The sequence below is a fragment of the Podarcis gaigeae genome (assembly GCF_964106915.1).
Source record: "Podarcis gaigeae genome assembly, chromosome: 10".
Lineage (NCBI taxonomy): Eukaryota > Metazoa > Chordata > Lepidosauria > Squamata > Lacertidae > Podarcis > Podarcis gaigeae.
The window spans coordinates 28,790,841-28,809,847 of record NC_139686.1 but is presented as its reverse complement, the minus strand read 5'-3'; the positions used below and the strand labels follow the sequence as shown (position 1 = coordinate 28,809,847).

At 44.5% G+C, this 19,007-nt stretch overlaps 1 protein-coding gene and 1 long non-coding RNA gene across 2 annotated transcripts in view; one reads left to right on the top strand and one right to left on the bottom strand.

The window, feature by feature from the left end:
• Positions 1–19,007, top strand: part of LOC310826441 — a 209,165-nt gene that overhangs the window by 141,214 nt on the left and 48,944 nt on the right. The gene's annotated exons all lie outside the window — the stretch shown is intronic.
• The window catches only part of SH3BP1 (SH3 domain binding protein 1), a 36,444-nt gene that overhangs the window by 15,705 nt on the left and 1,732 nt on the right, over positions 1–19,007 (bottom strand). Inside the window, exons 2-5 of the mRNA XM_083701130.1 lie at positions 7,369–7,411; positions 5,644–5,748; positions 2,535–2,611; positions 335–446 (exon numbers count right to left, since the gene is read on the bottom strand). Of these exons, the coding sequence (XP_083557256.1) occupies positions 335–446; positions 2,535–2,611; positions 5,644–5,748; positions 7,369–7,411 (337 nt within the window). The remainder of the gene's footprint in view (positions 1–334; positions 447–2,534; positions 2,612–5,643; positions 5,749–7,368; positions 7,412–19,007) is intronic.

The following is a 19,007-nucleotide window of genomic DNA, read 5'->3' as shown; positions in this document are numbered from 1 at the left end:
AACTTCAAATGGGCAGTTAAGGGGAACTGGATCTTTGCTTTTCTCACCCCCAGCAGCTATATCACTCCCTATGGTTTGGACAGAACAACATGGTAGAATGTACACATAGAAAAATCTTGAGCTTCCCCAAAATGTGGAAAGTCGATTGTAGTTCTTTTTGTGGCTTACAGTGTAAGAGCAATGATTGGTCAGTGCCAGGAGACACCCATCTGGAGGCAGCTTTTTACATGCAGCAGTAAGGGGCGGGGTGGAGGGAGGAGAGAGGGAACAACCAGAAGACCAGGCAGAAAAGAGGGAAAAACGGAAGATGAGAAGAGAGGGAGATGAAGGATACCTCGCTTAGTTTATTGAGGGGTTGTAGGACATCTCGCTCGAGGGCCATTTCAAACTCAGCAAGGATCCTGGCTAGCATAGTCTGAATGAAGCAACTCATTTCTAGGGCTTTCCTGTAAGCAAAGAAGGAAGAAAGAGTTACAGTAGTGTATATAACCAGAGCCAATACCTCTCCAACGGCCTGAAAAATGAGAAGTATGAGTCCTCAGTGAGCGCTCTCTCTCTCTCTCTCTCTCTCTCTCTCTCTCTCTCTCGGGCTCCATCTGGAAGAACTAAACCATCACTGTAAAGGAGTTTGCAGGGTGTGGGAGGGAAATGTTATTGTGTGTGTGAAAACATCAATAAACTAGCAGTAAAAAAAAAAGGTGAGTTAAAACCTCTCTTCCCCCTCTACTGTGGTGCCATTTTATATACCCAGCAGCTATTTACTAAACAAAAAAAGCAACCAGTTACCATTCCACCTAGTTTGGCCCCAGTTCTGCATCACTGTACTTAGGGGTTATAGAACTTATGCAGGCTTTAATCTGAGCACCAGGGCCTGATCCATGGCCCTTTCCAAAAACACACATCCCAGATTGTCATGTTTTGTGTTCAGTGCTGACGCTGCACCTATCCGATGAAAGGTAGATCAAATGGATCTAGCAGGACATCAGCCTATGTGGCACAATATCAGTCAGTGGTTGCCTCCAGACTGTCAATATTTTGTGGGGGGAACTGAGGCGCAGACCAGGTTAAAGCGCAAACAATTTCAATTAGGGGAAAAGTGGACTTCTTGCGGTTAGGAAAGTTATGGAAACAGACTGAAAGGTGTAGGAGGAATGGTTATCACTGAGAAGACGTATAACCACCATGCAAACTAATTGGGATGAATGCTCATTGTCAATATAACTTCCCTGCAAACAGATCAGAACGGATGCTCAGCAAAAACTGTACATTGCCTAACCTTCACAGAAGCTTTCGGCAAGCAAATCAGGATGAATGCTCCATAAGCAGGTCATCTAGAATAACCTAAAAGTAAAGGTAAAGGGACCCCTAACCATTTGGTCCAGTCGTGGCCGACTCTGGGGTTGCAGCGCTCATCTCGCTTTATTGGCCGAGGGAGCCAATGTACAGCTTCTGGGTCATGTGGCCAGCATGACTAAGCCGCTTCTGGCGAACCAGAGCAGCGCATGGAAACGCCGTTTACCTTCCCGCCAGGGTGGTACCTATTTATCTACTTGCACTTTGATGCTAGGTTGGCAGGAGCAGGGACCGAGCAACAGGAGCTCACCCCATTGCGGGGATTCGAACCGCTGACCTTCTGATCGGCAAGTCCTAGGCTCTGTGGTTTAACTCAAAGCGCCACCCGCATCCCGTACCCTCATTCTTCCTGGTGCCTTTTCTATGAGGTGCCCTCCTGCCCTCCACTTGGGTTTAACACCACAGTTCCCAAAGACAGCTGCCATCCATTCTGTCTATAGTCTTGCACAGCTGAAGAAGGAAGGGATAACAGCATGACATATATTGCCTGTTAAACGGAGGAAAATGTGGCATAGGACAGGGTTCCCTACTGAAGCTGACTCCTATTTTCTGTGCAGAGGTATTGCCCAGCAGCTGAATGGTGTGTAATGCAGATTTTATACCTGAGATGCACCTTAAAGCACACAGCTATAACCCCAAGCAAGGCATGGTAAACAGACAGTGTAAACACAGTCCGTGATATAACACTAATGCAGGAGCCCCTCAGTTTGCTGTTCTACTTCTGCAGAAAGGTTTCTAGATCAATGTCAGCCATATTTTAAGTAGAAAGGGTATTGCCTTTTAATAAATACACTGCATTTTTATAAAAAAAAACACAGTTCTATCTTGCAAAGAAGATCCCTGATTTAGATTTCGTGGTGCTTTTTCATAGCATCATGACAAAATAATGGCATCCAATAATTGTGAAGGAAATAAGCAGCTATCTTCTCTTTAAAAGACATCTGAAGGCAGCCCTGTTTAGGGAAGTTTTTAATATTTAATGCTGCATTGTTTTTAACACTTGATTGGAAGCCACCCAGAGTGGCTGGGGAAGCTCAGCCAGATGGGTGGGGTATAAATAATAAATCATCATCATCATCATCATCTTTCCTGTGAGCAACTTGGGATATATGTTGCTTGCTTATGTTCTACAGATCAATAGTTTCTGTGCACCTTAATCTATAAAACACACTGATTCTTACCCAAGGCTGGAATCGGTGTCTAGCTCCTTGAAGCTTTCTGCCATGGTCATTGATAGCGCCATCAAAGGCAATTTTTTCTGCAGAAAGAATTGGAAAGAAGATGCAATGAGCAAACAAGATAAATCCACAGCCTTTTCCTGAAACAGAGTGAAGCTCTCCAACACCTGCCAATGTATAATTCATAATTGCAGCAGCTACCCCATGTCCCATACAAGCAAATGGGGTGGTGAAATTAGCTAGACCAGATCAAGTAGTTTGTAGCCTGGTCCGTTTTGTTGTCAAGAAAAATGTACTTGGAAGCGATGGAAATTTAAAGACCAATTTAAAGGAAAACAGAGTTTAAACAAAAGATGAAAATATTCTTGAAATGCAGGTATGGGAGCAGGTAGAACTCATTATTTACCTAACTAAAAACCAATTAATAAAAAAATACAAACTGCTTTAGTGGAACATTCAGATATTGGGTGCACTATATTGTTTTTAAGGTAGAGAAAACTTGGGGTGCTAGGTAGCTTGCTTTAATGCCAATTGAAAGCAATTAAAGGTAAAGGTAAAGGTACCCCTGCCCGTACGGGCCAGTCTTGACAGACTCTGGGGTTGGTGCGCCCATCTCACTCAAGAGGCCGGGGGCCAGCGCTGTCCGGAGACACTTCCGGGTCACGTGGCCAGCGTGACATTGCTGCTCTGGCGAGCCAGAGCCGCACACGGAAACGCCGTTTACCTTCCCGCTGGTAAGCGGTCCCTAATTATCTACTTGCACCCAGGGGTGCTTTCGAACTGCTAGGTTGGCAGGCGCTGGGACTGAACGACGGGAGCGCACCCCGCCGCAGGGATTCGAACCGCCGCGGGAAGCCCTAGGCGCTGAGGTTTTACCCACAGCGCCACCTGCGTCCCCCGAAAGCAATTGAAAGCAATTAGGAGGTGGGAAATAGCAAGTTGCCTATTATCAATGTGGACACAGTGGTTCTATGATGCAAATTTGGAACAAAATTTTAAAAGCTCCGGTAACTGGGGAGCAGCAGCAGAACAAATACTGGACATCAGAAACAGTGTCCAGGCGCAAATTGCGAATTTTGGCAAATTTTACTAAAAATAGCTGGAAAAGCTCAGGAAGTTTTGTGTCCAGATTTTCACTTCTTGAAATAGGGCAATCCTATGTATGTCTACTACTTTAATGAGACACAGACAGGTTTAGTGTCAGACAGTGGAATTTGCTGCCAAGGAGTGCGGTGGAGTCTCCTTCTTTGGAGGTCTTTAAGCAGAGGCTTGACAACCATATGTCAGGAGTACTCTGATGGTGTTTCCTGCTTGGCAGGGGGTTGGACTCGGTGGCCCTTGTGGTCTCTTCCAACTCTATGATTCTATGTTGGCAGTACCAAACACTTGCCAAGGCCTAAAACTCAGCAAGGAAGCGCTGAAGGAACAGCAGCTGTCACTGCCAGCTCATACATCTGCATGTTCCTTTCTGGAGGGTTGTACAGTGGTACCTTGGTTCCGGAACGCCTTAGATGCTGAATAAATTGGCTCCTGAATGCCGCAAACCCAGAAGTAAGTGTTCCGGTTTGTGAACATTTTCCGGAAGCCGAGCGTCCGACGCAGCTTCCTCTTGAGTGCAAGAAGCTTCTGCAGCCAGCCTGAAGCTGCGCCTTGGTTGTCAAACGGTTTAGGGAGTTGAACAGACTCCCGGAATGGATTAAGTTCGAGAACCAAGGTACCACTGTACTAGGGATTTAGTCCAGAGGCAAAAGCAAGCAAGCAGATGATTGTGGAAAGGAAAAACAGGGTTGTCTTGTCTGAGCTGCTACCCCTCTGCCCCCACCCCCACAAAAATATCTGAGCACAAGCACACATGTTACGAAACCCACAAAGGGAACGGTAGCCAAAGATGACAGATCATAGGATGTGTTGTTCCTTAGTGTCAGTTATCAACAGAAAGTTACACAACGTCCAACAATCTGGATATACCTGTAGAGATTACATTTTATGCCCAGCCCTGGAACAGATCAAAGAAGCCTGTTCACATCCCCTTCTATGAAAGACAAAATCTTACAGAGCTCGCTGAATTAGATCTGCAGGGGTTTTTAAAATTAACTCACGTGCGCATTCAGACCCTAGTGTGTGGACACAGCCTATATAAATGTATATATTGGAAAGTTGTCTGTCCATTCACTATGCATTCAAACACCTCTTAAGACATGGCAACCCATTTCTGTTAGATAGTTCCTGAGATCAAGGGCAGGTTTTCGTCTCTGTTTGGGTACAACTGGATACCATTTTGAATCAAGATAGCAGAATGGACCTTTCAAAGCAGCCCTGATTTTTACCACTGATTTCAAAACATTTTGGGGGGATTCCCAAGAGAGACTGCTAGGTCTAAATAAACTTGGAGATCTGTGATTAGAAATCTCAATGTCTTTCTTTCTTTTTCACATAAAACAGCCATAGAAGGTAAGGTAGAAATTAGGGTCAGGACAGGGGCAGTAGTACTGTGGACAGGAGGATCTTACTCTTTGCCCCTGTGCTGCAGTCACAATCCAAAATCCCCACCATTCAAAGCAGCTATGAGCTGCAGAAAGAGGAATTTGTATTGGGGAACTGGCCCAGGGCAAAGATTAAGGGCTGTGTTCATACACCCTTTACTGTGTATTCACTGGGCTTCCAGTGCTGGTTTTTAATTCCGTGTTCACACATTATCCAAAACAGCCCCTGGTGTGTACACAAACAGAAATGGATCTGACACTAATGAAGTTGTGCTGATGTGAAGAGCTGTGAAATGCACCAGGGGCTGGGGGGGAGGGCGACTTCACTGCTTGGAGGCAGTAATGTGAACACAACCCAGAGACCAAGGGAAGACAACCTGATGCCTTCCAAACATTGCTGGACTGCAGCTTCCATCATCCCTGACCCTTGTGGCCAAACTGGGGTTGATGGGAGTTGTAGTCCAGGACACCTGAAGGGCACCAGGTTGCCTATTCCTGGGTTAGACCCACTTCCTCTGTGCTATGACCCTAAGCCACTTTTAAGGAAGAAGAAAAATATGCCAACCACTGAACTCCCATATAACCGTTGGTTTACTTGACGCTGAAAGAAGAGAGTCAAACACTCTTACCACCCGTTTGTCCATGTCTGCCCCATATTGGCCTTGGAGACAAGCCAGGAGCCTCTTCTGGACATTGTGAGCAGCACGCTTAGCTGGTTCAATCCTCTGTTCAATCTGGAAAAAAAGAAGAGTGAAAGAAAATGAGGGGAAAGACTCCCCCATCCATTCCTGTTTGAGAGTGTTTCTCTCTTTCCAAGATCTCCTGCAACACCGCAGAGGGAAGTGTCTTTTTCTGATCACCTTCCACAAGATTCCATGCAGATTTTGGCATTAGGGACAACATTTGGGTTTCTGATTTCTCAGTTTTTCTGGCTCTCAACAATGTAAAGATATTTGAAAACAGCAAGGGTGGTATTCAACCGACTTTTAGGCAGGGTAGACACACTGAAATGAATGGAACTAATGTTAACAGTCTGCTCTGAGTAAAAGTTGGTTGGCTACCACCCATTGAACTGTCAATGGTATGCACCCCACCCTGAGGTTGCTTACAGGTGAACTGTCAGAGTCACAGAGGTTTTGCAGCCCATAAAGACTACACAATTAATTTAAGTAAACAGAGACAATCTATACACACATTTATAGGAACATGTGCGCAGATCAAGAATGAAAGAGGAAGCTTGAGTGCCCAAGTAAATGATGTGTTTAGATCTTCAGATTAAGGGTGAATGTTTGCCAATGGACTCAAAGAGTTGAGTTGTTCTGCACCACACCATTCGTTCATCCATTCCTGTCTATTCAGCTCTTCTGCCTCTCAGTTGTCCATCTCTAGCCTTCTAGTCAATTATGCCTGGAGAAGGACAGTGGCACATTCATAGAGTATCTGCCTTGCATGTAGAAGGTCCAAGGTTCAATCCTGGGTGTCTCCCAGCAGGGCTGGGAAAAGATTCTGCCTGGATCCCTGGAGAGCCACCGGCAGTCAGGGTAGACAGTACTCAACTAGGCAGCTCCTGGGAACTCTGAATTATGCGACTCCTCAAATATTAGATTAACTGGTGGTGGGCTCTCATTTACTTGAGATCTTTAAGGAGAGGATGGATGGGTCGGCACCTGTCAAGGCCACATGATTCTGCCATGAGTTGGACTTGAAGGCTCTTTGCAACTCTTAACATTCTATGGAGAGAGATGCGATCAGATCCCATGACCTGGTTTCACTCTACTACTTTACTCTCCTGCTCCTGGCCAGGGTTACTAATAACTCCTGCAACCCTGGGCTAGTTATGACATCATGCTGCAGAATGCACCCCCCATGAATAAATTGAAGCACAGATAGGCAAGGATATGTTTGCTGTGCAATACTTTCTTCTACATAACTTACTGTCTATTAGCAGCCTGCTTTTATCTCATAGGCTTAGTACTACAGACATTAGAAATATCACAGAAGTGCAGATTTTGTGGTACAGAATAGGGGTGTGTGTGTGCCTGTGTGTACATGAAACCATTCTTTTGCAAATTAGTTGCCCCAGCGGCTTTCAAATCTGCCTCTTGCTCTGAGTTGTTGAGATCTCCTGGGACCCACTCTAACAGTAATGTTTGTTGCTCTTTGAAGAACTCATCTCTCCCATTGGAACATCTGGATCATTCTTCAGGGTGTGGGTAAAAACCCAGAGCAAAACTGTCCTGTGACTCAGGCATAAGCAGAGAGCAAATAAATTACACATGAAGACAAGGGACTCTTTCTCTCCATGCCTGCAGGTACAGGTAAGCACATGCCCACTGATCAGACCCACGCCTCACCTGTAGCAACTCTTCTGTCAAGTATTCTGCTGTTTCTTGGACTCTAGGAAGAGGCAGCAAAAAACAAGAGTCAAAGAGACAAACTATACATTAATGCTATATGTTTTAGCACCTTCTTCATTTGTGGCTGCAGAGGAGGAAATCAGAAGAAAGTTCTTTCCAAGTAATAGATACTGGCAAACTTGTCTTCGATATCAGGACTCACTTATTTTATCTGCCGCCTGTTTTGTGCAATAAAGCAGAACACTCTGGCTAAAAGAAGTACTGTGTTTATTAGGCTTTTACAGTGCTTTTTTCTGGAGGGACACTGGGGTACGCTTACCCCTAAACATTTTGTGAATCTAAGTTTGGCCTCATCAGTGGCGTAGCGTGGGTTGTCAGCACCCGGGGCAAGGCAAGTAATTTGCGCCCCCCAAACCCGTGGATTTGCGCCCCCTAACACTAACCCCCAGATGTTGTGGCTGGTGTGGCCGGTCCCCCCTGCACCCCCCACGCTACGCCACTGGGCCTCATTGAGGGGCAGGATTTCAATATGAGTAGGAAAATGAGAAAACCCCTAAACAATTTTTTTAAGAAAAAAAAAAGCACTGGGCTTTTATATTTTTACATTTTCAAATACATCAGTGTTGGACAGTAGGAAGAGCTTGTCTGCATCTCTGTTGCGTTATTTATCACATTTGTACCAGGTCATTTTACTGAGGAGTGCCAGTGCCAGTGCCAGTGCCATACCAGTTTGCCAAAAGAGGGAGCTACTGGCTGCACACTGCTTCCTTTGTGGCCAAAGAGAAATACTGCAGGTGACAAAAGACACCAAGGAGTTCCACCTGGACCCTCAGCCTATGCAACTCTCCTACTCTATGTACCTACCCAATTGTTAATAGGTTATTCATAGGCCCTGCTCTTAATTACCCTGCTGTCTGAAGCATGATGGGGGATCACCCAGGACAGGGCCTTTCCTACAGTGGCACCAAAGCTTTGGCACACCCTCCCTGGGGAATTTCATTCCGTTCATTTGCTGCTGATATTCTGGTGACAGGTGAAGGGCCATGTTGATTTTGGAAAGCAGCCAGAAGCCCCGAAGAAGGGATTTCTCTCCCTTAGTTGTTGGGCGGAGCTTCTTCTCCCTCTTGCTAGTTTTAATTTATTTTCATTGTTTACATGAGCTGCTCTTAATGCGTTCAAATTGTAATCATTGTTGATAGGCCATTGGCATAAAATATGGGATGGATAGAAAGACTGACAGACAGATACAAATAAGCCCCTCTGCGTACAAATCAAGATCAAGGTGTAATCGGTTCAGACTGTCTTCCCTGCCTCTCCATTCCCTGGCTTGAAAGGACATTGAAGGTTTCTGGGTAGAGGGGAAAGCGCATATGCTGAACCTTTATGTGGATGATGTCGAGTTGTGTTGTGTAATCTGAAACAGCAATACCTGTAAGTACTGGAAAGGAAACTCAGTACATTCAAATGCCTGGGTGGCCTTAAAATTAACTTTGAAAAGTCTAGTATACTGTTCCCCAATATCAAACCATGAGACCAATTGGATATACAATGGTTAATGAAATTCCTATCTGTCCCAGAGTCTTTAAGTACTTGGGGGTATTTATACTCCAAAAATTAAGGAAATTGTTTACTCTAAATTGTTGTCAATTGGTAAAAAAAGCAAAAAAAATAGACTTCCGGGTTAGCGCGATCGGGTAATGGCGGATTCCCTCCGAGCTCCGGAGGGAATCGGCTCTACTGAAGACGGGTCTTGCCGCGGCGGTGACGCGGGGACCCTCAGAAACCGCAGGCGCTAAAGCCTGCTGACTTGGGGACTCGGCGGACACCTTAAGCGCCCCCCCGACCCACGAAGAGCCTTTTTAAAGGCTTTGGAGAGGGTATGGAGAGTGGCGTGGTGCTGTGAGTAGACCGCTACTTCAGTGGAGTGAAGCCGCGAGCCATGGCCGAAGAGCGCTGACTTTTTTCCTTGAACATTTGGACTCAAAAAGAAATAACCCGTGAGTAGTACGGAATTTGGACTTGAAAATTTCTTTCTCTTTGAATTTGGTACGATCGGGGGAGTGTTAAAAAGGAAGTCCGCACCCCCCTTTTTGCAGACACTTAAAGCAAGAACCGGATAACTAAGGCGGAGAGACTACCTTTCTCTGTGTGAGATAAAAGTTATTAATTCCACAATTGACATTAGAAGTTTTGAGCTGGAGGTTAAGAACTGAATCTTAGAAGTTGATGTGTAACCCCCCCCCCCCAGACCCGGGAGCAATCCGCGAGTGAGCCTGTTGAGGAGACAGAAGGAGTTTGACAGCTGTCAATCGAGCTGTCAAACGAACTGCTTAAGCTAGAAAAATTTCTTACCTATTTTGCAGACCAGATGGGTTACATTTGATTTAAAGTTGTTGGAAACAATGAAGAAATAAGTAATAGTAATTGATTGCTGGAGAAGGATTACTAAGTAACAAGAATCCCTCTAGGGGGGATTCTGAGGCACTACAATGGCTGCAGATGGAAAATTACAGGCAGAGTTGGAAAAAATGTTCTTTCTCGTGGGAAAACTTCAGGACCAGAGCACAGCTATGGCTACAATGATTGTGACCTTGAATTCTAAAGTAAGCAATCCTGTTGCCTGTGTTAAGGACTTGACAAAAGAAAACTCTGCAGCTGAACTAGAAGACGTGACAAAAGAAAACTCTGCAGCTGAACCAGAAGATATATTTTCAGAGTCAGAGGAGAGGGAAGGAGGAGCGGAGATATTTCAGGAGGAAAAGGCCAACCAAAAACCTACAAATGGGGAATACAAAGAAAATAAGATACGGATAATGAGAATCTGGTTGAAAAGCAAGGATGAAGAAGACAGAGATCCTGTGATGGCCTGGGATTCCGATTCAGAGGCTGAACCAGAGGAATCCCAGCCTGCACAGGAGTCCCCGCCTCCAGGGCCGGCTGAATTGGGGCAGGGCTTGGAGTCTGAAGCACCTGCACCTGTGTTAGATCCTCAGGAGCAGGCATCAGGTGATCCCACTCTGGCTCCAGGAGTGGTTGAGGACTCAGTGCCTGCAGGTGAGTCTCCCCCTGGGCCCAGTAACCCTTTAGCCTCTCCTGATCTGCAGAGACTCAGGGCAGAGAGGCGAAGGGAACTGGTTGCTCCCAGGAGGAGTGCTCGCCTTAAGGCCAAGAGAGGCGGGTCTCCTGGGGGCCGGGACCGCCCCTGGCCTCAGAATAGATAAAGGCTAGTCGGCCCGGTCCCAGGTTGTGGGAGCAACATTGTTGTTGAGTTCCTGCCCGGACCCAGACCTGACTCTCCAGTGCTCCTGTTCCCCGCCCGGCTTCCTGTTTCGGACCTTGCCCCGCTCCTTGTGGACTGATTTCCAGGCTAGTGACTCAGGACCGGACTTTGACTACGCCTATGCTAACCTGCCCCCCGGGATCAGCACAGATCCCCTTATGGGGGGATTGAAAGAACTATGGATTACAAATTTGTGCAAGATGAAAGTGGGAGCCCTTGGGACATTCGGATTATTTGGACTTAAAAGGAGTAAGAAACAGGATTGGGGCTCCGCTTTCGAATATGGAGGGCTGGTTGGAAGAAACACTGATCTTATTGGGATAGAGCTCCTTCGAGACTTGGTAGCCAGCATAAAAGATTACCAACAAAACTGACGAAGAGGGACTGATAGAGATTTGAAGGCCTCGGACGTGAGAAATCCAGGCTAAGAACTGATATTATGGACACCTCTTTGGGGGATCAAAACCTGGAAAGAGGGGGGGGGCGAGAGTTCTCTTATAAGGTTATGATTTTTATGTCTAGTTATTATGTTCAGTAACTAATATGATAATTGAGAAATTGTTGGAAGGGAATTTAGGTCGACCTTTGGAAAGGATGTAATGATTATAATGGATCTGTATAAGTTAAAATTGGATAATTAAGAAGAACTAAGTTTTTTTTAAAAAAATGATACTAATACTGTAAAGAAAGGAGATAAGAACTTGCTGAACTAACTATTGGAATTAGGATGCATGAAGGGGGGATGCGGGGAAGTCAGAGAATGGGGTTATGAAAGTAAGAATTTGAAATTGTACATGTTTGTCTGTGTCTTTGTGTTTGTTATGTCTATATAAAATGTGAAAACTCAATAAAAAAAATTAAAAAAAAAACTAAAGAAAATATTTAGGAGATGGTGGGGGGAGGGGATTGTCCTAATTAAGGAGGATTGCAGTGATCCAGATGAAAGTACCGTATGTTTCCGTCTATAAGACGCACCCATGTATAAGACACCCCCTATTTTTGGGGACTCCGATTTAAGAAAATGGGGGAAGATCTATCCGTGTATAAGATGCCCCCAAATTTTGGACATTATTTTTAGGGGAAAAACCTAGTCTTATACATGAAAAAAATACAGTAATTCCAATGTTTCTGTATGTATTTCAGGTTCTTTCCATTCCCCCTCAACTTGAATGTATGCAAACACTGGCACATACTTCTGAATGACTATGTTTTTCAAGGCTAGAAATCTAGACTGCTGCTGAGACATGTATGACATACTGAATGGAGATGGATGGGGATTATCCCACCTTTCTCATTATGATGAAATATACTGTATTTCTATTTAAATTGTAGTAATTAGTTCTAAATTTATTTCTATATGCATACGTTAGCACATGTAAAATTGCAAGCAAATCTATGTCCTCTCTTTTGGCAATGCATATGTTGCCATTCTAGTCTGGCTTGCTTTCCTGCCTTCCTTCAAATTGTCAGCTGAATCCTTCATGCTAAAGGTTGGGTATTCCCAGTGGCTAGTATACCTTTGAACTTGCCTTGAGATGAGAACCACATCCATACACTTAAACACTATTGTACCATTTTAACAATCATGGCTTCCCCCAAAGAATCCTGGGAATCATGTAGTTTGTCAACTGTGCTGACCTCACAGAGCTACAATTCCCAGCACCCTCAATGAGCTACAGTCCATGACTCTTTAAGCAGTATGTTTTAAATGTATGGTGTGGTTGTCACCCATTCTTAGACCCTAGAAAGCACTGCAGCCTAGAAACAGAGGAACTATAAATCAGTTGTCTCCAAGGGCAGATTACTCAGCATCACTTTTCAACAGAGGAAATCTCAGACATGTAGCTCCGCCTCTACCTCCTACTACTTAGTCTGTCATGGGGTTACACTTACACAGGGGAAAAAATATGCAATTCAGGTTTTTCTCCTTTCAGGAACAAGGCTGCACCCAGAATGAAGGGTAAAGGAAGAGGAGCTCTCAGCAATACTGAGGTGTGTGACACAGTTCAAAGAGGGTTTGCATAGAGACTCCAGGATAAAGTTAAAGAGAATGGCTGGGGCAAGCCAGTCAGATGGGTGGGGTACAAAGAACAAATTATTATTATTATTATTATGACATTGATGAAGAAGCTGCTGAGGCAGCGGAAAGGGTGATAAGCAGACAAAAGCTCCCAGGATTTAAAAGTTTACAAGGCCCTTCCTTCCCACCATGGGAATCCTGCATTCACAGCAGAGGAAATAATTCCTGCGGTTTGTAAGTTAACATTAAACCTGCTCTCTTAACCACCTCACTTTCCACTTCTGAGACAATTACAGATCTAAAACACTTCATTTGCATCCTATTCCACATATTAAATGAAGGCTTGTTGAAAACCTGTTGCTTCAAACATGGAGACAGGGAGATAAATAAGAGTGTTTATAGAAAAGGGATTAATATTGTAATCAGGCCATTGGCAACAGTGGTGCTGGTTTGTTTTGTTTGATAATGATGATGATTTCTTATTGGATTACTCCCAGGCAGGGTAAATTTGGATGAAATGGACAAAAAATATGCTAGAATTTCATGTGGAAACTTCAGAAGCTTGCATATGTAAGGAACACCAATTGCACCATAAACTTCTATCAGAAGCACTTACATGATGTACATAGGTGCAAAAATTCCTAACATCACGCACGTGCTAATGAAGACTCAGCTGGTGGTAAGAGAACTTGGGGTTTTGATAGAGAGCTAAGAACAGAAATGAAAATGCCAACCCTGCATGCGGCAGCTGCTGAAAAGGTGAATTCCATGCTAGTGATTATTAGAAAAGTGACCCAACACTGGTGTGCCTTTGTGGTTTAATGACACATATTTACACCCTTAATTTATGGAGAGGGAGTACAGATCTTACAGCATGGTCATCTCAAGAGGGGCTTGTTCCCCACAGAAGTGCAGCATCCCTCCCCACCTGCCTTCAGCCAGCCAGCCAATATTGTTTTGCCATTTTTTTAGTTGTGCCAAAGCCCCCCAACTCTTCCTGTGACATCACACAGTTACCTTGGCAACCTTCCAAATCTCCTGTCTCTGTTCACACCTCAGGACAGGGGGGAAGGGCCGTTCTTCAAAATGGCCTTTCTTAATGGCCCTAGCGTGGCCAGATCGTTTTGCATAGGCTAACCTAGGAACTCCTCTGCCGTTTGAATTTCTCCCTTCACATCCCATTCTACTATTCACTAACAGAAAAAATATTTTTTTTGTTGAGAATTTGACAAAGAAGCTCAACAACTTTGGCACAAAAAACCAAAACCACACACACACAACCCCCCCCAACCCAAAAAACTATTGTGACACATTTTGAAAGAAGGCAACCCTATTGTACAGATACTTTATATGTTTGGTGTGTTCATATTCTGGTTGCCACAAATCAAAAAGGATGTTGTAGAGCTGGGAAGAGGCAGAACTGGGCATCCAACTGCTCAGTGAGCTGGAGCAACTCGTCTATGAGGAGAATTTAATCCATCTGGTGCTTTTAAATTTGGGGAGGGGGCAGTAAGGAAAGAGGGACATGATCAAGGTTGATAAAATTCTGCCTCGTGTTGGGAAATATAATAAGACCCAGCTAGAAATCTAGAAATTTAGAAGTCTCTCACTGAATCTCCTACCCAGGTTTCCTGAGGAGGAGTGACTGTTAAACCAGTTTTGTCTGTGGTGTGTAGATAAACCCTTAATGTTAAGCAACTGCAGAGCAGATCCAGCTTTAGCTGAAGGACCCAAGCACACCAGAGGATGTGAAGAGTGGAGCAGGCCTTGAAATGCTTTCTGCTGTGAAAGAACAGGAAACCATCAATTGAGGCGGGGGGGGGGGGGGGAGGGAGACAGAAGCTGTGCATACAGGCACCATGCATATCTTTCAAGTACATTCCCTCTCTCCGAAGAATACTGGGAAACATAGTTTGTTAAGAAAGTTGTGAATTGTAGCTCTGTCAGGGAGAGTAAACTACAGTTCCCATTATTCTTTTTTGGGGTGTGTGTGCTTTAAATGTATGGTATGCATGCAGCCAGGGAACAGAAGGAACTGTTGTAGCAATGAATTTAGCAAGGACTATATCACTTGTTTGGGGGTTAATGTATATTTATTTGGATTATATGTAATATGCACACATCGACAGGATACAAGTGTATCAAAATCTATTCAAATACAGCACTTGTGAGTGAATGTTTTTAAAGTGGGCTAGAAAGTAGGAGGGAGTAATTAAAAACAGTTAAATTGATGTACACTCTATCAAAAAACACAATTTGTTTTTGTTTTTTAACGGTGAGGTGTGTAGTTGGTAATTATTCTAATTTAATGTTGCCAAACTAGACTGAATTTTTCTTACAAGTATACAGAGATATCGCCGTGGATCTCAGAGGGCCCCAACGTTTTAAAGCATAGATATAAGGAACTATAGTTGTACATTGAAAAACAAACTAAAAAGCTCTGGAGATATTAATTTAGGCTGCAGAGTTTAAGGGGGAGTGGAGTTTTACATGCTAGGTTGCCCTTAGGCTCCATTGAAATTGAATGTGGAAAGTTAGTAAGCATGCCTTAAATCCTGTTGATTTAATCCAAGTCTGCACCTACCCTATTGTCCTCACTCTGAGGGTTCTTCTTACTCCTTCACTGATACATAAGGAGGGTTAAAACAGAAAGCACAATATAGTAAGTGTAGGTTTTCCCCCTATGCAGCAATGTATTTAAATCTCTCTTGCGAAATTGGCTGATGTGAGCAACTACTTGCTCTGCAAAAGATTCTCCTTCTCACCCAGCCTGGAGTGAGATGAGTAACAACTAAATTCAACCTTCACATCACAACAGCTAGACAGGGAAGACGGGAAAATCAGCTCTGGAACACCCAAGAGCCCAGCCCTGCTGCTTATGTCATTCCTTGTGCTTTCAAAAGTAGAGCAGGGGATGGCAGAAGCTGGGCCTGACCAGAGGGGAAAATAAAACAGAGAAAGGATCTTCTACTCGTTGAGAAACTTCTCGCCTCCATCAGACCATTTTTTGGTCTGTTTAGTTAAGGTGGGCAACTCTTTCAATTTCAGTTTCTCCAGTCGTAAGCTCAGTTCTCCAAATTTTCATATCAGTTTGGATTTAAAACAAAACAACAGCAAAACCCCCCACAAAGTCCTCGTGAAAATTCATCAGCGTTTAGTGTGAATTTCTCTAAATATACTTTTTTTATGTAGTTCGTCCTAACACACACATTTTTGCAAAGCAATTTTAATGTTAGTTTCACTAACAGATGCATTTTTGTGCACACTGTAAGCTAGTATGTGCATTCTTGTACACATTTCTTGGCTGGAGAATGGCACTGCAAAATTCAGAGAAGTGTGAATTTTGAAGGACAGCTGTGTTTAGGTTCTTAGATTGTTTCAGAAAGCTCTGATTAGGAAGGTTTGCCTTTAAATGAGAAGTGAATTAAATTTCTCCCCCATCCCTACTGACTAGCGGAGTACATACTTTTCTCAGCACTGGGATTTCAGAGTACTAATCCCATCCAGCTGTGGGTTGTGCACACACTGCCAATGACTCACCACCCAGTGGTTCGGGAAGTGGTGTACACACAACCTTGGCCACAATCCATTTCTATCCTTTCGTTCCTTGTGAAATCCTGCATTTGATGTGTTTCCCGCCAAACTAGCTTCAGTCAGAGTTGAGAAAAGAATGTCCTTGCTGCATTTTAAGCCAGCGATGGACTCACTGAGTGGGGTCAGTCAGGCAACTCAAAAACACAACAAAAGAGTCAAGCCTCAGGTTCCAGGATGGGGAACCTGTGGCCCTCTAGATTAACATCATCTAGAAACTACAATTTCCATCATCCCTGATTACTGTGGTCATGCTGGATGGAGCTAATGGGAGTCCAGCAACATCTGGAGGGAGACATATTAGCCATACCTGATCAAGCCAATACTATTTTTTTTAATGTTATTTACAGATTGCGAAAAGTGCAAAATGTTTGATTAAGGTATCTGCAATAGCTATGTATGTATGTATATATGTATGTATGTATGTTTGTGTGTATGTTTGTGTGTATGTATTGCATTTATATTCTACCTTTCATCCAAGGAGCTCAAAGTGGAATACATAGTTCTCCTGCTCCCTGTTTTATCCTCACAGCAACCCTGTGAGGGAGGGAGGAATGAAGGTTAGGCTTTGGCTAATTCAACAATCCATGGCCTTTTGAACTAAAGGGGGGGGGTTGTTGTTTCGCTTGCATTATGTCATGTATTTTTGTGCGGGGTTTTGTGATCCATGGATGAAAGGTGGAATATAAATTTAATAAGTAAATAAATGAGTGACTGGCCCAAGGTCACCCAGTGAACTTTGTGGTTGAGTGGGGATTTGAACCCAGATCCAAGTCCAACACTCTAACCAGTACACTGTACAGATTAATGATACTGGTAATGATAATTTATAGGGCTTTTGAACCCTCTGCTCCTCAAAGTGGTTAGCTGAAACAGCAACAGCTATTGATCCCTTTCTTATCAACCTACAGTTAGAGACCCTCCAAGTGTCCCTATTTTCCAGGGACATCCCTAATTTAGAGAAGCCGTCCTGGTTTCTGATTTGGTCCTGCAATGTCTCACTTTTCCTTAAGATGTGCCTATTTTCATTGGAGAAATTTTGAAAGGTATGGAGTTATCCAACCCCCAAGCTGTCATAAGGCAATCCTGTATAGGGAAGTTTTTGAATGTTTAATGTTTTATTGTGTTTTTATATATGCTGGAAGCTGGCTAGAGTGGCTGGGGCAACCCAGTAAGATGTGTGGGGTATAAATAGTAAAATTATCATTATGGGACGTTGAAGGGTTATAGCAGTTACTACCTGGTGCAGCCTAGTCTAAAGGCTTCATATCTACAGATCCCCACCCCGAGATATACTTGATATCCAGCACCACAAAGCAAAATGGAAGACACGGGCCTTCCATTGACACCAGGTACTTAATGGCCTGGGGACGCAGGTGGCGCTGTGGGTTAAAACCTCAGCGCCTAGGACTTGCCGATCGAAAGGTCGGCGGTTCGAATCCCTGCGGCAGGGTGCGCTCCCGCTGCTCGGTCCCAGCGCCTGCCAACCTAGCAGTTCGAAAGCACCTCTGGGTGCAAGTAGATAAATAGGGACCGCTTACCAGCGGGAAGGTAAACGGCGTTTCCGTGTGTGGCTCTGGCTCGCCAGAGCAGCGATGTCACGCTGGCCACGTGACCCGGAAGTGTCTCCGGACAGCGCTGGCCCCTGGCCTCTTGAGTGAGATGGGCGCACAACCCCAGAGTCTGTCAAGACTGGCCCGTACGGGCAGGGGTACCTTTACCTTTACCTTTTTACTTAATGGCCTGAGGGAGTTGCTAAAAAGCAAATCCCTACAGCTCTCTGCTTCTTTCTCATAGGCAGGGTTATATGAATTGCTGGAATTACACACAAGAGCAGAACCCATTCGAGAACCTCAGATTTCATTGAAAAGAACGTTTGTATATTAAATTTATATCCTGCTCTTCCTCCCAACCAACCAAAAGAGCCTAGAGCTGCATGTAATGTAAAAATAGGGTTAGAAGTATCTGGATAATCTAAAAAAACACCAAAAAAAAATCCAAGAAACAAGAAAACAAAACCCAGAGGGCTTGCTGAGTTGCACCAGAGTGAACATGGCTGTTACTATTTTTCTTCACATTTGTACTCCACCCTTCCTCTGGTGAGTTGAGCATGGCATTCATGGATGTGGATTACCTCACTTTATTCTCCGTGCAGCAGGTTAGGCGTGAGTATGTATGAGTGGCCCAAGGTCACTCAAGGGGCAAATGTGGCCGAGAACTCAGATCTCACCCCCCAGCTGAAGTCCAGTGCTCTAGTGCCTTACATAGCTTCCTTGCGCCCATTTGCCTCAGAAATAAGCACACCTTGCGGAGTACACACAGTACCCTCTGATCTCGGGGACATAGCACTTGTTCCACATGCTGGCTGGGGCGGATGGGAGCGGCAGTTCAGAACATCTGGAGGACACCAGGGTGGGGAAGACTAGTCTAGGGCCATAAATTTCCCTGATAATCCTGTTGCATGGTCAAGTTCTCTTTACCACTTGGCAAGAAGATACAGACAAATATGCCTGCCAGAGGGGTGCATGGGGATGGCAGGGTGATGCAGCAGAGAATAAAAGCAGGAGAGGCTGGATTGTTGACTGACCCTGAAGACGTACCTGGGGCCTCAGTTCCATAGCATTTGATGCTTTGGGGTGAGGGGTTGGAGTCTCACCTGGGCTCTCATGTTCTGGTTCCTTAGTAATTTTTAAGTGGTTACAGCCACAGTTTGTTGAGTGGCCTGGTCACTGGTTATATGCTCAT